This window comes from Cnephaeus nilssonii (assembly GCF_951640355.1).
Source record: "Cnephaeus nilssonii genome assembly, chromosome: 5".
Lineage (NCBI taxonomy): Eukaryota > Metazoa > Chordata > Mammalia > Chiroptera > Vespertilionidae > Cnephaeus > Cnephaeus nilssonii.
In genome coordinates this window covers 50,817,882-50,839,097 of record NC_137076.1, presented here as the reverse complement: position 1 = coordinate 50,839,097, position 21,216 = coordinate 50,817,882, and the positions used below count along the sequence as shown (strand labels likewise).

Genomic DNA, 21,216 nt, shown 5'->3' with positions numbered 1-21,216 from the left:
AAAAAGATTACTGGGTGTCAAATGTGGCTTTGACATCAAGAGTTACCTTCCACCTTTACCATCTATCAGCTACTTTACCACTCTAATTTTTTTACGTGGTTCTTGGGGTGTGTGTGTGTGTGTGTGTGTGTGTGTGTTTCTTAGAATTTTCCTTGAACTAATTTAACATCTTTTTGGTTTGTTCATTAATTAATGAGTTAAATATACATCTTTGGCAGTCATTAATTTTATATTTGTATGACAGTCATTAGTTGAGTTGTGTTTTTTTTTTTTTTAAGTCCATTAGTGCCTGACATCTAGGGGCAGATAAAGATTGGGAGATATTGGGGTACCAGTGGTAGCTGAAGATAGGGACTGGATGAAATGATACAATAAGAGTGCATCTATGAGACAAGAAAAAGGATAAGCACAAAAGATCCCAGGAACTCCAACAAGTCAGAGGACCACCAGGAGAATAGAGACATTGGGAAGGCTTGTCTAGAAGGATAGGGAGAAAGGGGCTTTCTGAACTCAAGGTCAGACCAAGAGTCCAGGGCCTGATGCATGAAGGCATAAAGCAGTACAATGAAATTAAGAACTGAAAAGAATACACTGGGTTTAGCAACAAGATCTTTAGTGTCTTCTGCAAAGACAGTTTCAGCGGAGTGACTTCCGTGCAACATGTTGCAATGAACGAAGGAATGAAAAGGAAGTAAAGACACAGAAACCAGAGAGCAGGTGATTTTAAGAAGCTTAATTGTTAAGACAAATAGATTGTGAGTAAAGGGATACATCTGAGGGGGGATATTTTCAAGATGGGAAAGACTGATAAAAAGTGATGGGGAAAGCCAATAGAAGGAGAAAAGATGGCAATTCAGGAAAAAGAAGTGGAATGGACACAAGGAACGTCCCTGATGCCATAGATGGGGACAGGTGGCAGTCTGGGAAGTGTTTGCAATTGGTCCTCACCAAGATAAATACAGAAATTGAGAGTAAGCATTTAGAAAATTTTATAGCAGCTCAAGAGAATAATTTTAATGTCTGCAGATTACAATAGTTCTTAAAAATTGGGGTTTGCATTTTGCATGTCTCTGATTCTTTTCCCCAGTAACTTATTCTTATTGTATCTTATAAAACTATCAGTCACAAAAGATTGAAATTAAAAAAATATAAACCTTGGCCCTTAACCACAGATAGTTTGAGAAGTTTTAGAAAGGTGAAGTTTACAGAGGAGGAAAATATCTATTCCACTGCAACAGGAGGGGAAGAGGAAAGGATTGGGCTTGCTGATATAAGTAACTTGCAGGGAGTATTATTCTGTGGGATGGCAGTATGATAGTACCTTATCCTGAGGAAATAATACAAATATTGTTCAGCACAGCACTTTTATAATAGTAGGATTTTTCAATATCTAAATGACCATAAAAAGGAATGAGTTAAATAAATGTTATACATATGTATAAGAAACGTCATTAGAAATGTGTATTCATTGACATGAAAGATTTACAGAGTATGTTAGCTTAAAAAATGAAGAAACAAGCTAGCACATATAAATTATTCAGTACATTTAAAATTGGTGTCTGTATTCCCTAGACTCATGAAAAAGTGTTTGCCACAATACCAAATGAGTTATCTCTGCATGACATAAGACTTTTTGTGCTATTACTTTTGTTTTGTGTTTTTTTTTAAATAAATTGTATATATATTCTACAACAATTACATATCATTTTATAATCAGGGGTAAAGACATTTTGGAGTACAATGGGTGGTACAAAGAAAATGTAGACTGGTTATAGAATTTTTACCACATAGAGTAATCACTTCCAGAAGCCAGTCTTAAAACTATGTTCACAAGACCTTAACACAGCTTCTCTGCATCAGAAGCATTATTCTCTCCTCAACTCCTACCATTGCACGTCCTCACTGACAACTGCTAAAAAGCTGACTCTTCAATCCCTCTTTTTTTTTAGGTGATTAAGATATGGCTCTCTCAATCATAATAACTGTGCTGATGCGGAAGTTATTCTGTCAGAAATCCTTATGCCTCCGATCCAAAGGGGCCATATCACAAAATTATCTTCTAGAGAAGAAGTTCCTAAAGACCGCGATCTGCAGGGTATGTTGTAGATCTGAGGTGTTACATTGGTATTCAGAACTTGGAATTGTTTGCCCACTCATGTGCTCTAGGTCCTTCTAGAAAGACCTAAAAAAAGTCTGAATTGCTCAAAATATTAAAAATAAGTGATTATAAGAGAGAAACAAAAGTAGGGAGGGAAAAGCTGTCTGTCCATCTGTACATCACTAATGTTAAATAATTTAGGGCACTAAAATGCATTGCCCTATAGAAAAATTTATAAGAGTACTTGGCAGTAGATTTTTAAAGAATTTGGAGGATAGTGGTTCCAGATGGCTGTAGGAAGGAGTGGAGAGAAAGCCCAGGGCACCAATCAGTTATTACTGGGTGTGTAGGCATTCCAATAGATACCAAATACAAAATAATCACCATGCAGTGTGTGTCAACTGGGTCAGTACCCTGGGGGAGAATTTTAATAATGAAAACACTTACCAATTATATAATACTTGACAGCTCCATTATTGCCAGTATCCATATCAAAGGCCAAAACAGTGTAGACAACCCCTGGCTCTTGGTTTTCCAGAACCTCAATGTCATGAGCGGGGACAATGATCTTCGGAGCATGGTCATTTTCATCTTCCACAGTACAGAGAACGGTGGTGGTGCCGGACAATGAAGGGACTCCTCCGTCTCGAACAAGGACTGACAAGGAATGAAAAATGGCACAGAGTGTGGCCACGAATTCATACCTAAAATGCACTGCCCTAACTAGACAACATCAGACCAAACTGACAGGTAGCCCTGGCTCAATTATGTTTTATTTAAAGACACCCTATTGAAATGCAAAATTTCAGCACTGAACTTTCTCCTGCCCGTTTTTTGTTTGTTTGCTTAGCAGAGTCAAGGGATCCCTTACCTCGGAGGGTGAGGACTTCCTGGACTTCTCTGTCAAGTGTAGTGGCTGTCACCACCTCTCCAGTGTCAGCATTTATCTCGAACAGCCCAGACGATGCACCCGGCATGATTTCAAAGTGAAGTTTGGAATTGATTCCTTGAGGAAAATATATTAAAAAAAAAAATTAGCAATTATCCCTTTGGAATCCATTCTTCTGTTTTCCCATTCTTTTTCCTATGAACATGTTAGATGATGGATGAAAAGGGCAAAACAACCTTCAAATTAAGGTTAAAAAACAACGACAACACACCAAAACAACTCTTTTGCCTATCCTTGCTAAATAAAAGCCTCGTGAGCTGAAATGCTTGATTTTCAAGTCATGAGACTTCCCCAGAGTGAATGCTTACTATCCTTTCCCTCCCATAAAAATTTCTTGTGAGTATGTAACTCTACAACGTATTTCTAATTATTCCTTCTAATACCCCTATTTCTTAATGACATAATTGTAGGCTTGCAGGGCAAGGGACAGTTTCTGTAGATTGATGTAGGGAAGCACGGGATTTGGTTGGAATGTCTGTAAGGGGGATTCTCCAAAAGATCGGGGCAGCCCCTACTTTGACTTTTCCAAACAAGTCCGATCCCCCGGGTGTTTTACTAGAATCTCTATGTTTTTAGTCTTTAAGACCCGACCTTGTAGCAGAATGTATTTTCTCAAGGATGCTTACCTTGCTGATTGTATCTAGAGGTTAATTTTAGTTCAAGCTGTTGTGACAATAAAAGCCTAAGGAGGCAGGCGAACAGGGCTCTTTGCTCCTAAAGCAAAACAGCCCCTTAACCTCTCTTTCACAGAAACATGTGTCAGAGTAATCTGTTCATCCATTGCTCAGGGTCTACGGGTCAGCCCTGGCAGGTTGAGCCCTATTTCAAAGTTTGCACTCAGTTATGCCACCCTTCATTCTCCAGCACAGAAGGCAAGCTCATAGAGTTGCTTCTCTGCATATATTTTGTTTTGTTTTCTAGTTAGTATTCCATCTCCTCTCGAGTGAGAAATGCAGTGCTGCATTATTCAATATTATAAAAAGAATTCTTCCCATATTTTTGTGGTTTCATTTCTCCCCTGAGAAAAGCATCAGGCCATTTCCATCACTGGTTGTGAAGAGCATTCATACTATTAACGTGAACAGGTTAATCCCGTGCCATTGTAGCTTAGTTGCACTTTACACAAGTTCCTTTCAATCATTTTTCTATATTCTTTTCCTAACTGACAAGAATCTATGCATAGATATAGTATTTAGAATATCTGATATATACTTTAATAAAAGATGAAATATTGTTCTTTGACCTTAATAAAAAAAACTTCAATTACAAATTTCCATCTTGCCAGTCTTAAAATGTAAGTTTCACTCTGATCTAGTGACTGTGATATAGGACTGAGTGCTGCAAGGAGTGGAATAGAATGCTAGTTTTATAAAAATATATATATACATATATATATATATATTTTTCTTACCATGTCTTTTAAAGAGGAAAGATATTTGAGATAATCTGCAGGCATTTAAGACTTTTTTAAAGTTTAATAAAATAGGTTCAATATATTTGATATGCTATAGCCAGAAGTCACCAAAATATTTCACTCTATCATTAGGCACTAAGCATTAGGCATAACATTACATTAACAATTATTTAATATCATAGTGATTATTTTGACCTCATAATGATCACATAATCTCCCCTCTGGCCAAGAAAGAATTTCTAAAATTCCCAGGTTGTTAAAAGCTTGTTATTCCTGTTTATCTCTTCTGACATTATGAAAATGGGAACAATACCATCTTACATTTATTTTGCTTGCTCCTCAAATATGTAGTGAGCAAAACTAGGCGACAAGCATGGTGCTAACTGGCCAAGGAGACAGTGGTAAGTCAAACAGGTATGGCCTCTGCCTGCATGGAGCTGACATGGAAAAAGGCACTTTTTTTATTTTTGGACATTTTATGTTTGAAATAAATTTACTCACTATATGATTTACTATACATTACACATAATATTATGTATTACATATTATAGATTTTAAATTCCCAACACTTGTCAAACCTATAAATATCTTTAAAGGTTTAAACATAAACTCAAATCTTTATATTTTCACTTTCTTCCATTGTTCCCATTGTTCTTTAATGTGCTTTGCCACTATAACCAATATTTTCCTGAGTTTTCAGAAACTTTCTGATTTTATTATTTCTATTATTTGATATAGCTTTAAACCATTCACCTGAAATCCACCTAGTGCATTACTAAAGGTAAATAAGATCTTCCTTTATAACTACTAGTGGCCTGGTGCACGAAATTTGTGCACTCGGTGGGGAAGGAGTCCCCCAGACTGGCCTGTGCCCTCTCACAGTGCAGGAGCCCTGTTATTGATCACCCCAAAGAGGTAGGCCCCGCCCACCCATCCGGGGCTCCTTGATGGATTGCCTCAAAGTGGTAGGCCAGAGCCGGGGGTCCCACCTCCGTGGTGCGTGCAGGACCGCGGGACCCCCGGCGAAAGCTGTGTGGAGCAGCCACCAGGACCCGCCCCTGCACCACACACTCAGCATCAGGCCCCACCCACCCTGGTGATGGATTGTGATGGCGTGACGGCATGATGGTGTGAGGGCATGATGACCACCTAGGCTTTTATTAGTATAGTTTGCATACATACATTTTCACTCCAAACTTCACACCCTCACAACTTGAATAGTGTGAGATAAATTTAAAGTATTCTACTTTGGCTCTTTTAGAGCTCAGTTCCTTGCTTCTTCCTCCACACACCCTTATAACCCACCAGAACAAAGAGACCATCACCAAACTTAAGAAAAGAAAACAGATTATTTAGTCAAAACCATTACCTTACTAAGCAATCTGGAAATCTGGATCTGAACCTATTCTGTGATATAAATACATGGCACACGCAGAATAAAGGATGTGCACACATAAACACATCTGATCTTAGACCTCAAGACCTACAGCCTTATGAGCTCTTAATTTCTCCTACTCTAGGATAACTTTCCTCTTCAATTCATTTCTTTTCCTATCCAAGCCAGCCCCACGAATTCTCACTTTAGCAATCTCACATATTTCCTCAGGTCCTTGGCTTTTTGCCAAAGATGAGCAGCAAAACTCCAACCCAGGATAATATCAGTCATCTCTCTGCCCTCCTTGAGTATCCAGCAGATACCTGGAGCTGGCGAAAATTTCACAACAGCATAGATTGAGGGCACAGAAATGTCCTTGTTATCTGGTGATCTTTCCAAATCTCCTTGGTCACCTCTCTCCCATTCGTGTCTGCCACCCAAACACCTCCTGGCTCACTCTCACAGATTCTCCCCTTCCTACTCCCAGATAAATGGGGACATTAGGAAAAAAAACTTCCTCAACTTTCTGCATCTGTACTCCACTCCACCTCCTGCTTTCTGTCTCCATGGCCAAAGATTTCTTCAAACGCCCTCCTTGGAATTTTCCTGTTGGTTCTACTTTCTCATTTATTCTCCCCCACCACCAAATTACATTCTTCTCTAGCTATAAGAATCAATTTTTTCCCCTTTTCTTCATAGCCAAGTGTCTCTAAAAAAAATCCTACCCATTCTCTGCAGCTAGCTTGAGACTACTGCCATACCAAGCTACTCTTTCTACAGTCACCAATGACTATCTGATTATAAACTCTACTGGTCATTTTTAGTTCTTATCTTCAGATATTGCTGATTGATCTTTAAAAAAAGACAGAAAGGAACAAAGGGAGAGAGGTAGAAAAGGAGACTGGGAAGAAGGGAAGGAGGAAAAAGGAATTCAGTTTATACTCATAAACAGATGACACCATGTGTTTGCACTGGGGTTCAGTTATTTGGTTGTTTCATTCATTCATGCATGCATGGATGCATTCATTCATGTGTTCCTTTATGCAATGCACATCTACTGAGTGCCAGGCACTGGAAAGGTACCACTGAATAATAAGTAATTATCCTGACTCTCAGAGTTACCCTCTGGTGGGGAAAACAATGCAATCAATGTTATAGACAATGCAGTAAAATATATTAAATCACTGAGGAAGTGGATCAGGGAAGACTTATCACGGGTAGATAGTTCATTAATGATATCATTCAATAAACATGTAGAGAGAGTGATAGTAGTTGCCAGGTGCTAAGAAATAACTGATAGTAAGAAGACAAATTCTCTGCCCTCACAGTGTTTACAGTATAGCACTAGATACAGATAAGTTAGCAGGCAATTATGATTGCACATGATAAGATATGACTGAGTAAGTATACGTTGCCTTTTGTATAAGCCAAGACCCTGAAGATGAATAGCATTTAATTGGTAAGAGGGAAGAAAGAGTGTCGGCCCCAAAGGGACATCCTAGGGAGACTGAGAGTCAGAAGGAGAAGAGACAGGACTTCCTTCCTCCCATCTGCTTACTGTCTCTATCAGCAATGCCACTTCACCTGGCTGCAACAACTGCCCACAGCTTTCAGTCTCTTGAGGACTCCAGGATCAGGCTCTGCAAGGCTCCTCTCATTTTCTTCCTAGGTTCTTATCATCTCAACCTCTTCTTGTTTTCCAGGATTTTTCCTATGTTATTTCAAGATTCCCTATTTTGCTCACCCAGCCTTCCAACTTCTCATTTTCCTGCCTGCACCTAACTAATGCAGTACTTGGCACCAGCAGTGGGTCCCAGGTAACGGGAACTCTGGAATTGGTTTTATTATGTCTCTGGCCTTAAATGCACTGCTTAGTTCCTGGCCCATGGACAATCACTTGCAGTGATATCAAAATCAAATAAATTATCACCTGTGTCTGACTGTAATGAAGTGACTATTAAAGGACTCAAATTTCTTAGAGGACCAAATGGTGCTGGCTTGGGCCATGTGATAGTAAAACGGACTATGGTGTGAGATGGCTGTCCCTGAGTATACTAGGAACTTACAAAAAGAAAATTACGCCAATACAACTCCTAGGGCAATGGAAACTAAGGAGAAAATAAACAAATGGAACTACATAAAAATAAAAAGCTTCTGCACAGCAAAAGAAACTATCAACAAAACAACAAGAAAGACCACTGCATGGGAGAACATATTTGAAAATGTTATCGCCAATAAGGGTTTCATCTCCAACATTTACAGGGAACTCATACAACTTAACAAAAGGAAAATAAACAATCCAATCAAAAAATGAGCAAAGGGCCGAAACCGGTTTGGCTCAGTGGATAGAGCGTCGGCCTGCGGACTCAAGGGTCCCGGGTTCGATTCCGGTCAAGGGCATGTACCTTGGTTGCGGGCACATCCCCAGTAGGGGGTGTGCAAGAGGCAGCTGATCGATGTTTCTCTCTCATCGATGTTTCTAACTCTCTATCCCTCTCTCTTCCTCTCTGTAAAAAATCAATAAAATATATTTTTAAAAAAATGAGCAAAGGACCTAAATAGACACTTTTCAAAAGAGGACATACAGAAAACCAAGAGACACATGAAAACATGCTCAAAGTCACTAATCATCCCAGAGATGCAAATCAAAACAACAATTAGGTATCATCTCACACCTGTCAGAATGACTATCATCAACAAATGAACAAATGACAAGTGCTGGAGAGGATGTGGAGAAAAAGGAACCCCTCTTCACTGCTGGTGGGAATGCAAACTGGTGCAGCCGCTATGGAAAACAGTATGGCGTTTCCTCAAAAAATTAAAAGTGGAACTGCCATTTGACACAGTAATACCACTTCTAGGAAGTGTTATCCCAAGAAAACAGAAACACAAATCAGAAAGATATATGCACCCCTATGTTCATAGCAGCACAATTTATAATAGCTAAGATTTTTAAACAGCCTAAATGCCCATCAACAGATGAGTAGATTAGAAAACTGTGATACATCTATACAATGGAATACTATGCTGCTGTAAGAAAGAAGGAATTTTTACCATTTGCAACAGCATGGATGGAACTGGAGAGAATTATGCTAAGTGAAATAAGCCAGTCAGTGAAAGATAAATACCACATGATCTCACTCATTTGTGGAATATAAAGAACGTTATAAACTGACTAGAGGCCCAGTGCACAAAATTGGTGCATGGGGTGGGTGTCCCTTAGCCTGGTCTGCACCCACTCACAATCTGGGGCCCCTCAGGGGATGTCCAGCAGTCGGACATCCTTCTCCCAATCTGGGACCGCTGGCTCCCAACCACTCGCCTGCCTGCCTGATCGCCCCTAACCGCCTCTGCCTCAGCCCCCGCACCCGGGACCCAGGCTTCCCTCCTCCGGCCAGCCACAGGCAACCGGGACCTGGACTTCCCTCCCCCTGGCCAGCCGCAGGCACCCGGGCAGGTTTTGCCCGGGCCGGCTGCAGGTACCCGGGACTCTGGGCAGCTTCACTCAGGGCCAGCACCCAGGCCCAGGCGGCACTGCCCGGGCCCCAGCTTTGTCAGGAAGGACATCCGGATTGGCGTCTGGAAGAAGTTTGGTCTATCTGGCCTAATTAGCATATTACCCTTTTATTAGTATAGATGAACAAAAATAGATACAGAGGCAAAGAAGCATGGAACAGACAGTCAAACTACAGCGGGAAGGCAGGGGAGGGTTGGGGGGTGGGGTAAGAGATCAACCGAAGGACTTGTATGCATGCATATAAGCATAACCAATGAATGCAAGACCCTGGGGGTGGGGGTGAGGACATGTGCCGGGGGGTAGGGGAGGCCGGGGGTGGAGGTCAATGGGAAAAAAAAAGGAGACATATGTACTACTATTTGTATTACTTTAAACAATAAACTAAAATTTAAAAAAAGAAAGGAACTTATAAGCTGCAGCTTTATACATGCAGCTCAGGCATAGTTGAACACCTGAAAGCTTCTATGGGAGCCCTAACATTAATCTTCCTGAAGATCAGACCAAGTTGAGTGGCAGATACAAGAGGTAACTTCTTGCAGGGGGATGTTTATTGACCTGAAGATCCATGGCTACAGTCAGATCTCAATAGTCATGTACAAATCTGACTCAGTTGCAGGCAGCTTGTAGTTTCAAAAGAATATCAAGTTTTCTAATTTATATTGGAATAAACCTGAAGGTTATGTGTGGAAGTCATTTCCAAGGATATGAAATCCAAAAAAATAAAATGTAATTTTGATTCAGGATGGATTTTATTTATATGTTGTGCTTACCAGAGATTAGGAGTTTAATAAGTTAGCTCATATAGCTATGTCTCTGGACAGTTTCTTTGATTGGCTTGGAACCATACTGGATGCCCTCCCCCACTACATTTCCTGAGTTCAGAGGGTTCTTCTTTCATAAAGACCCTTGGAAAGACATTGGTTAAAGGGACACCAGCATCCTTTAAAAGCCTATGGTAGTTGTCTCTGTGTAGAATATATAGATGATGGTGCCACTGGTCCTGAGAAAACCAACACTCTACACTGATTTATAAGGACTAGCAGAAGTGATTTGCTTTCAGTCAGCAGAGTACATCTATAGGGTAAACTCTTCCACTATCATCCATCACCTACTTAGCAAAGATATTGATCATCTTGGCATCCACTAGAATACCACATTGAGTCACCACTATGATGCTATCAAAATCAGAACTGATGAGCAGCAAGTAGCAAGTAACTTAGATGTGTTAACTAGATACATGCATTAGACCAGCAGTTGGCCAACTACAGCCTACTGACCAAATCCAGCCTGCCCCTGCTTTTGAAAAGTTTTATTGAAACACAGCCATACTCACTTCTTTATGTGTTACCTATTGCTATTGTCTTGCTGCAGTGACAGAATTGAGTAACAGAGACTGCATGGCCTGCAAAGCCTAAAACCTGTACTGTCTCCCCCTTTACAGAGAAAAATTGGCAGAACCCACCCTAGCTGGTTTGGCTCAGTGGATAGAGTATCGGCCTGCGGACTGAAGGGTCCTTTCCGGTCAAGGACACAGGCCCGAGTTGCAGGCATGATCCCCAGTAGGGGGTGTGCAGGAGGCAGCCAATCAATGATTCTCTCTCACCATTGATGTTTCTAGCTCTCTCTCCCTTCCTTTCTGAAATCAACAAAAATATATAAAAATAATAATAAAGTAAAGTTGTTGTTTTTTTAAAAAGTTGGCGGAACCCTATCCTAGAGTAAAGGTTGGGAGTGTGGTAGGAGCTGAGGACAGAGGAAAGATGGAATCATGTCATAAAATGCCTGGTGGTTAAGCTAAAAAACAATAGAACTTTACCATCAAAACTGTGGGGAATTAATAAAGAATTCTGACCAGGGGAGTGCTCTTTTCAGAAATGCTTTTTCAGGAACATAATTTTTCATGTAATCCCTCAACTGTGCAATGCCATGCAGCTCAGACATTTCTGAAGCAAAAACAGGATCATGCCTGTTTGACTGAATGAAGGGATAAATAAATGAATAGATTCTAAAGAGTGAAGGCAACTTGAAGCAGCTTATTTCACAGATGCTACAGTTTCTCAGGTCCCATAGCCAAACATATTTACTGAGCTCCAAAGTCTTAGCTTGTACTATGTAAGGGTCCTGGGATAAAAATGACTAAATGGTGTCCTCAATCCATGAGAATTTCACAGGCTAATGGTCAGGCAGACAAGTAACCAATTATACAATTACTAGAGGCCCGGTGCACGAAAATCATGCATGGGTGTGTGTGGGGGTATATGTCTCTCAGCCCAACCTGCACCCTCTCCAATCTGGGACATCCCTCTCACAATCCAGGACTGCTGGCTCCCAAATGCTTGCCTGCCTGCCTGCCTGCCTGCCTGATAGCCCCTAACTGCTTCTGCCTGCCAACCTGATCACCCGTAACCACTCCCCTGCCAGCCTGATCGACGCCTAACTGCTCCCCTGCTGGCCTGATTGCCCCTAATTGCCCTCCCCTGCCAACCTGGTCGCCCCCAACTGCCCTCTCCTGCAGGTCTGGTCCCCCCCAACTGCCCTCCCCTGTAGGCCTGGTCCCCCCCAACTGCCCTCCCCTGCAGGCCTGGTCCCCCCCCCCCAATTGCCCTCCCCTGCAGGCCTGGTCGCCCCCAACTGCCCTCCCCTTCAGGCCTGGTCCCTCCCAACTGCCCTCCTCTGCAGGCCTGGTCACCCTCAACTGCCCTCCCCTGCAGGCCTGGTCCCCCCCCAACTGCCTTCTCCTGCAGGCCTGGTTGCCCCTAACTGCTTTCCTCTGCTGGCCTGGTACCCCCCAACTGCCCTCCCTTACAGGCTTGGTCCCTCCCAACTGCCCTGCCCTGCTGGCCTGATCGCCCACAACTGCCCTCCCCTGCTGGCAATCTTGTGGTGGCCATCTTGTGTCCACATGGGGGCAGCCATTTGTGTGTTAGAGTGATGGTCAATTTGCATATTACCCTTTTATTAGATAGGACAATACCATGAAGTCAATGAAATACAACTCTATATCAACTTCATCAGTGATTCTCTTTGGGTGAGTGAGGTTATCAGTGCTCTCACTCTCTCTTTTTTTTCCTTCTGTTTACTATTTCATTAATTCTAAGACACATTTTTTCACATTTTAGCATTTCTAAATTGAGATACAATTTACCATTAAGGGTGCCTTAGACCCCATGAAATAGATACTGTCACCGCCAAGTTGCCCCTTGCTCTGAGTGTAGGATGTTGGGAGTTGTTCATCTAGCATGAGATGTTTTCCCGGAAACCAGATGTAGAGTTCATTCAAGATAAACCCGGATAGAGAATATCCTACATAATAAAATGGTGATATGCAAATTGACTGTACCTTCGCTATGCCCGCAATTGGGCCAGGAGGCACTGGGGGACGGGACTTGGGGTGGCCGGGGTAGCCGACTGGGCCGGTGGGAGGAGCGGGGGGCGGGGAGGAGCGATCGGCCGCGGCGATGCTGAGCAGGGACCAAATGGGGCCGGCAGGACGCTGTGCTGCGGCCCAGCAGGCCATGCGGCGGGAGTAAACGGGCCTCCGGGGCTGCACGCACGTGCCCCCGCCCCAGCCGGCCATGCAGCGGGAGTGAACGGGCCTTTGGGGCCTGGGTGCTCAGCATCCGCGTGGCAGGGGAGGAACCAGAAAAATGGATCTTTCCAGTTCCTGATGCTGACAGCCCTATGGGTGCCAGGGTCCTCCACCTGCAGCCCTCAGTCGCAGCCCATCAGCCCCAGTCGCAGACTGGAAGCCCCCTGCCAGCAGTCCAGACGGGACCAGTGTGGCGCTGTGGTGGTGGGTGTCAGCGGGCATGCTACAGACATCAAATCACTGCCACCGAGACCACCCCCCACACACATACTCGCAAGTAGTATGGTCCAAGGGGGTGACTCCTAAGGCAAGGCTCCCATGGCAGCTGATGCTCACCATAACAGATGAGGAAGCCAGACCTGAAAGCCCAAGCCCCCGAGTACCCGAACTGCAGGGCATCATGGGCCAGGGCCCTGAGGAGGCCCCAGGACAAGCATCTTCCCAGAGGCTGTGCAGAAGGAGGGGAGGAACCTCTGGCTAGAGGCCGGGGTGAGGGATGCTGGCGTCTTTGCAGGCCAAGACAGGGCTGAGGGACACACCCCCCCCCGCACCCTCATGCATGAATTTCGTGCACCGGGCCTCTAGTATTTTTATAGAATAGAGAATAAGATCTCATTGTAGAATTCAACACTTCTGTATGGCAATGTATTTGATATTCACCACTATTAAGTAAAGTATCAGCCAGGAGTGAGTCATCTTCCCTGGAGGGGCACCCTTTCCGCTCAGCAGTGGAGAGGGGCGCCCAGGGGAAAGGTCTTTTCTCACTAACAATGGAGCTCTTGTTGGTGGCTCCAAGTACTGTAGCAGTTTTAATATCTTAGTTAAAACCTGGTAGTTGTTTTTCCCTTTTAATATAAGAAAAAACTCCTGTTAGAACTAGTGTGAGTCATACATCATAAACATTCGGTGCTGGAATTCCCATGGGTTTTGAAGGCCAACACTTTAAGCTGACATTTTCTAAAACTACACTGTAGAATGCTAGAAAACATATGTTAAGCTTTCTGGTTTTAAGTCATGCTATAGTATTTTTAAAAATACATACTATAAAGTAAACCATTCATAAATTCCAACGTGATGCCAGTATGTTAAAATCTTGATTACGTCATTTAATTCTCATGCATAATCCTTTTTCATTGCTTTAACACAACAAGCCAAAAAAAAAAAAAGATTGAGAGAAAATATGTTCAAAATTACAAACATACACACAAATTCACATGCATTTACATAACTACTGCTTAACAGATCTGGCCTCATTAAAAACACTGAAATTTCCAATAAACTGAAATTGTCTCTAAAACATGTGAAGGTACATGAGACTCATGAAGATTCTAAATGTGTACTTCAAGTATCCATAAGTGCAGAGCCAGAAAAACAATAATTTCATATCTGAATTCTCCATCCGGCAAACCATAATCTCTAGAATAATGAACAATCAGTTCAAGTAACAGATTGCAGACTATTGATTCTAAAAGAAAATAACACAAATACTGGGCAACTTGACAAAAAAGCATATTTATGGTCATCATCTTTAGTTGATATATGCAAATTTGAGAGCAATTCTTTCCTCCCTCTTCAAACATTTAAAGCAAAAGAGATCCATTCAGTAGAATCCATTACAGAAAAGTAAAATTAAGAAGCTAAAGTCAAGTCAAGGGGAGGAAGCATTTTACAGACTTTAATGATGGCTCAATCGCACATCAGTGACAGGTTTGCATATGTCTGTATACTTTGAGAAGTGCTTTCTATGGTGTCCCAAGCCCTGTGTTGCACAATTTATACCAGAGCACACACTAAAAGAATTTCACTGAAGCGGAATTACAGTAAAATACAAAACTTATGTATATTCTCTCTTGTTTCTATCACCCTAAAAGTCATACTGTGGGAAATGTGCTAAATCAATTTTTTAAGCACAGGTTGGAACAAGCAATTGTTAGTATGCTCCTAGTGCGGCTTTGAGCACAGTAAGAAAAATTGTTTGATAACACTGCCCCACTCTGGTCAAAAGAGAGATTAGCTAGCCCTTAAAATGAAAGTTTTTGTAGCATGACATCCAAATTCGTGTAAAATACACTTCATTAAAAGACGATGTTTTCCTAAAGAGCAAAGCATCTGAATGGTATACAATTTAGATTAAAAGCTGAAGGAAATATATCATTTAGCCCTTTGAAACAGGAGGAACAAGCTATTATTAATACTACTAGTATTTCTCCATAGAAACATCTATTGTTAGTCCGACAAGAAAAGAAAAAAATACTATGCTGATTATGTAATGCCACTTGCTATATAAAAATGTGAATCGCGAAAGGCTGGTTTATTAAACTATTCATACTTATTCAGGTGGGGAATATTGCATATGCTGTTAATGGCAAATACTTCACTGTAATTTTTATAATTATTTTGTTTAAAATAAAAACAGGATATTATTAAAGTTACTGAAATTTAAATGCCAAAAAGTCAGTGATATCAAAAAGTAATTCCAGCCCAGTGGACAGAGTGTCAGCCTGTGGACCAAATGGTCCTGGGTTCAATTCCGGTCAAAGGCACATACCTTGGTTGCAGGCTCCTCCCGGGCTAGGGCCCTGGTTAGGGTGCCTGAGGGAGGCAACCAATCGATGTGTTTTTCTCACATCGATGTTTCTCTCTGTCTTTCCCTCTCTCTTCCACTCTCCCTAAAAATCAATGGAAAGATATCCTCAGGTGAGGATTAACAACAACAACAACAAAAAAGGAAAGAAATTCTAAGAATTTACAAATTCTTAGCCATAGTAACCATTTACTTCAAAAGTCATTTCCTCAACATAGTGGTTGACATTAAAAATAGTAATAATAATAATAATAATAATAATAATAATAGAAGTTAACATCTCTTAACCATTTATTGTGCCAGACACTGGTCTTAGTTCTTTACATGTAATAATCATTCATACTTAGAACTATAAATCAGGCATTATTATTATCCCCTTTTTATAGATAAGCAAACAGAGGAACAGAGAGGATCAGTAACACAGCTAAGTAAATGGTAGTTCTAGGATTCAAACCCAGGCAGTCTGACAGCATCCTATCTCTTCCATTATGCTATATAGAGAGGAAATAACTATTTGCCTTCCTGTATTCAGTGTATCCATTATACTCTGAAAAAAAGGTGATACCAAGTCATAGTTCTGCTTACTATCAAGATCAAATCAATAACTTCTATGTTAATTAGGTGTGCATCACTCTAGTATAAAGATCAATTGATAAAGAGCAATATAAGAAAATGCTATATAAAAACACACATTATCTTTACACATGAATGGGTTTTTCTATGAGAAGTTTGAGATGACTCACAAGTATCTCATTTTTCTGGGACACAACTAGTTGAAATTATGTCTATTTGTGTTTTTAGCATTAATTACTTAGTTTCCATATTTTAAAATTACCTGAATCTCTGTCCATAGCTTCAACTCTTGTGACAAACTCCCCTGGATTTTGGTTTTCTTTAACTGAAGCTTCATACAGGTGTTGCTTAAATACTGGTGCCTCATCATTTATGTCAAGAACAGAAATTGTCAAAGTCTGGGACGAAGAAAGTGCTGGGACGCCATCATCCAGGGCCAGAAGGGTCAGAACATGCTGAGTTTTCATTTCATAATCCAAAGAACACGTTGTAGTTAGTAAGCCTGTTTTGAAAGTGGAGAAAAATAATACGTAATAAATATTATTTAGAAAAGTCCAGCTCACTCTAATTTATCTAACTTGCTAAAACTTCAGAACCTTTGTTAAGTAATAAATCTTATTAGACTGACTTTAAATTTATATATTATCTAAAATAAAATGAGAGCATTTTTTCATCAGAAAAGTCACCCTAATTTAAACTATAAGGATGAATGAAAATTCAGAAATAATCTATCATATACCATTCTTTCCCGTGAAGATGATATCAAAATGATTTTTCTACCCAACATCGACCTTCATTTTTTAAAATATATTTTTATTGATTTCAGAGAGGAAGGGAGAGGGAGAGAGAGTTAGAAACATTAATGATGAGAATCACTGATTGGCTGCCTCCTGCACACCCCCTACTGGGGATCGAGTCCGCAACCTGAGCTTGTGCCCTTGACGGGAATCGAACCCGGGACCCTTCAGTCCCAAGCTGACGCTGTACCCACTGAGCCAAACCAGCTAGGGCTGACCTTCGTTTTTTAAGACATCTAGGTTTTAACAGTATACATCTTCAGGTCAAATGACAATTCATGTTTAAAGTGACCAAGTAACAAACAAACAAAAAAAAAATGAATACAGTTGCATTGCTTAAGATATTTAGTCTTTAAGGTATTTAGTTTTATTAAAAACTTATAATCTCCTTATACTTGCTGTGTTAACTGTCTTTTTTATTAACAAAAAATAGTACAGACTTTATAACTCAGACAAAAAATTTCACGAATAAAACGTGTCTCCATCCAATTGCCATTGGAGCATATAACTCATGGAAGCAAAGTGTTATAAAGCCTTGCACACATATAGCTCCCATGAGGCCAACTGTCACACTTTTTCTTTTAGGATTGCTGTTTGCTTCTCTAAAAACATGCTCATCCTATAAGAACTTTTCTTCAAATAATTAAAGAGGTTTACTGCTTCAGATTTTATAAAACAGTTTTCCAGTAATTACTTACAGCCAAAAGCCATTGAAAAAATCACTATAAGAAATATGAGCCTCATGAGAGAAACAACAGCCCATCTCACATGAAAGCATTCAGCAATTATCATTTTATGTCATTGAAAACTGTGTCAACTGAAACAGCCACTGCAATTGTTCAAGATTCATGAGGCCTATATATGAGACACAGTTCTAATTTTATCCATCCTCTTTAAAAATCTGAAATAGACCTTCCTTAGCCATTGTGGAAAACATTTTAAGCATCACTGAAACAGGTCCTTGGAGACCTCCGCTCTAACAGTAATCAGTAACCAGGTCTGGACTATCTCTCTGTCAGTTGGGCCTTTAGGTGATGCTCACGCATGCCTCAGAATGAAACCATATGTACAGTATTCAATAAATATTTTGATAAAAATTTTTCAGCAGTATATAGCCAGACTATAATCATGACTTCCAAATCCTACACATTCAGTCCCATTCCAAATTATGGTCTTACTAATGGTGGGGCCAATTGGCATACAGCTGAGATTTTTTTTCTAAGGCTCATGCAGAAATGACTATTTTTTAGAAGTTGAGATGGTAATCCACCTCCTCAATATCTCCTGAAAATCAGATCATGGGAGGTTCATTTCCAATTTTACAAGAATGACACTTTATACATCACACTACATCAGAAATTTTAGTAGATGTTAATTGGCAATGCCATAATAACAAGACAAGTAAAGTAACAGTTAGTGACATTTCTACAGAGAACTTGACAGTGAATAAATGCTTCTGGAAAAAAAAAATGGTACACTTGACATGAGAAGTTAGGGTCTTATACCCAAATCAATGCAACCATTTAAAAGTACATTATTTCTGTCCTGATCAGATACTCATTTGGTTAGAGCATCGTCCTAATATGCCAAGGTTGCAGGTTCGATCCCCAGTCAGGGCACATACAAAATCAACCAATGAATGCATAAATAAGTGAAACAACAAATCAATGTTGCTCTCTTTTAAATCTATATATATAAAAGGCTAATATGCAAAGTCCCCTCAGGAGTTCAACCTGGAGAACGGGAGTTCGATCTCTTGCTATGATGTGCGCTGACCACCAGGGGGCAGTGCGGAACATGGTGGGCAACCAGCAGCAGCAGGGGCACTGAAAGAGTGAGGGAAGGAGGAGGCAGAGTGGTGGGGAGGCGGGGAACCTGATTGGCCCTGATCACTGGCCAGGCCTAGGGACCCTACCCATGCACAAATTTCATGCACCAGGCCTCTACTAAATAAATAAATAAATAAATTCCAACTATTTACAAAAGCATGTTTGTATGATCTTAAAGATAAATTTCCATACTAAAGCCTTTGAATAATACTGTTGGTTAGTCATATTCTACCTTTTTGTACTTTTGGTACCATCTCCACCTCTGTGACTACCAACAATGGGGGCAAAGAAGTTTGCTGCTACTGTAGATTCATCTCATGAAATGTGAGCTAGTTTCAAATCATAGTCAATATCAATGAACTGGCCAATTACAGTTGGTTCTCTGAATACAACCTCTGTACCTATCACATATAGAAGTCAAACACAAAATCAACATTTCTTTAAAGCCTATTCATTTGGAACCATCATCTTAACAGAGGAAACTGAAAAGGATTAATGTAAGCAAGTGATCAGAGGCTTTAATTGACAGTGACAAATACCTGATGACTCATCTAGCATAAAGGCCATGTTTTCATTTCCTGAAAGAATGCTGTATGTTATTCTTCCATTCCTTCCTTCATCTGGATCGTGAGCAGTTACGTGGTGCACCAAGGAGCCCACTGTGGCATCCTCTTTGACATGAGCGATGGGGAAAGACATAAAAGTGGGGCTGTGGTCATTTACATCCAAAATCACTACCTTGGCCATCAGCGATCTCAGTCGCCGGTCTGTTACATTCACAGCCTGATCGGATGCAGTCACTGTCAGGACAACAGTAGAAACTCTCTCTCTGTCGAGGGGGGATGCAGTGACCAATGTGCCAAATGAGGGATGGATGAGAAATGGATTGATTCCAGGGTGGTGGGATTCAATGAAGTATTGTATTCTACTGTTCAAAAAACTGCCATCTCCATCTTTGGCATTGAAGACGTGTACCAGAGTTCCTATAGGGACATTCTCCTCTACGCTTATCACAATGAACTCTTCTTGGAAAGATGGGGAATGGTCATTCTGATCTTCCACATCAATGCTAAGGAAGACTGTGCTATACAGGGGAGGAGTTTTGCTGTGATCTTTAGTAACCACCCTGAAAAGATAATGTGATGTCATTTCATAATCAAGTCCCTTAGAAAGGAACAAGTCCCCTGTTGAGCTGTCGATTTCAAAGGGGCCATCCTTATCATCTGCAGCGATACTAAAATGTAGCTTTCCATTATGGTGTTGTTGAAAGTGATCAGGTGACTTTATCAAGCTCATTATTTTTGCAGGCTTCAAGTTTTCTGGTATAACTAAATGTCTAATATTCTGAGAAATGGCAGCTCTCCCTTTGGATAGTGGTATCACCTGAAATAAGAATTAAAAGGAGCTATTAATTTGGAGTACTTTTTTTAAACAGCTGAATCAGTATATGTAATGATGTTACTTTGGAAACTAATCCCTTCTATCTGTGTGAAATACATATGGTACTTGGTGGCATTAGTTTTTATTACATAACTAGAGGCCCGATACAAGAAATTCGTGCAAGAGAAGGCCTTCCTTCCCTCAGCTGCCGGCACCAGCTTTCCTCTGGCACCCAGGACCCGGGCTTTGCTCTGGCTGCCAGCAGGCAGCCAGGACGTGGGCTTCCCTCTAACCCCAGCTTCGTCCAGAAGGACGTCCGGAATGACATCCGGTCTAATTATTATAGATTCCAGTATGCCTCTGATGATTGAAAATTGCATAATATCTAGGAGATGAGAAAGTACATTTCCACTTCCCATTTGTTCTAATGTGTGAAATGATATACTGGTGAGGCCATGCTATATTTTGATAAGCTGAACTATAGTCTTATGATTTTTCAATGAGAATGTGGAATATGTAGTTCTCCAAATTACTCTAAATCCTAGAGACCAATATATCCATAATGACAACATCTGTGTACATTTATGTATCATGTGTCTTTGTTTATCTAAAACCAAAGACTTAAGGAATTCCGACATAGAATTTCCTCCTAACATACATATCCGCAATCAATAAAAAATTCTTTGGGGTATATGTTCTTATTTTTTATACATACCAATATCAATATTACTGATTATCATGTGCATGAGCAAAGAAAAATGGCCATGCACAGTTATCTTATATTTGACTCACTGGTATAATTTTTTCCTACTAAGAAGACTTTCCACATCTTGTTTTCACATTCTGATTAAAGTAAAGCCTTAGAATATGGATCCCAAGTGACTTTTCTAAATTTAAAAATAATTACAAAAAGCAATGTGATTTATTATTTGCCATTTGTTTACATATAAGTTACTTCTGCAAATTTACCAAGTCTTTGCAATTAGAAAAAAGTAAAGGAAAGACCTTTTTATTAAAATAAAGCAACATTAATGCCTGTACAGGATGAAGGTACATATCTTGTCAGGAATTGTGCAAAGTTCAAATAAAAAGTTATTTGAGGCTAATGATT

General features: G+C 40.6%; 1 protein-coding gene across 1 annotated transcript in view; it reads right to left on the bottom strand.

The window, feature by feature from the left end:
- Positions 1-21,216, bottom strand: part of DCHS2 (dachsous cadherin-related 2) — a gene marked incomplete at both ends in the record, with an annotated part of 195,288 nt that overhangs the window by 38,927 nt on the left and 135,145 nt on the right. The window contains 4 exons of the mRNA XM_079773298.1: positions 2,546-2,755; positions 2,970-3,104; positions 16,362-16,601; positions 19,265-20,108. Of these exons, the coding sequence (XP_079629424.1) occupies positions 2,546-2,755; positions 2,970-3,104; positions 16,362-16,601; positions 19,265-20,108 (1,429 nt within the window). The remainder of the gene's footprint in view (positions 1-2,545; positions 2,756-2,969; positions 3,105-16,361; positions 16,602-19,264; positions 20,109-21,216) is intronic.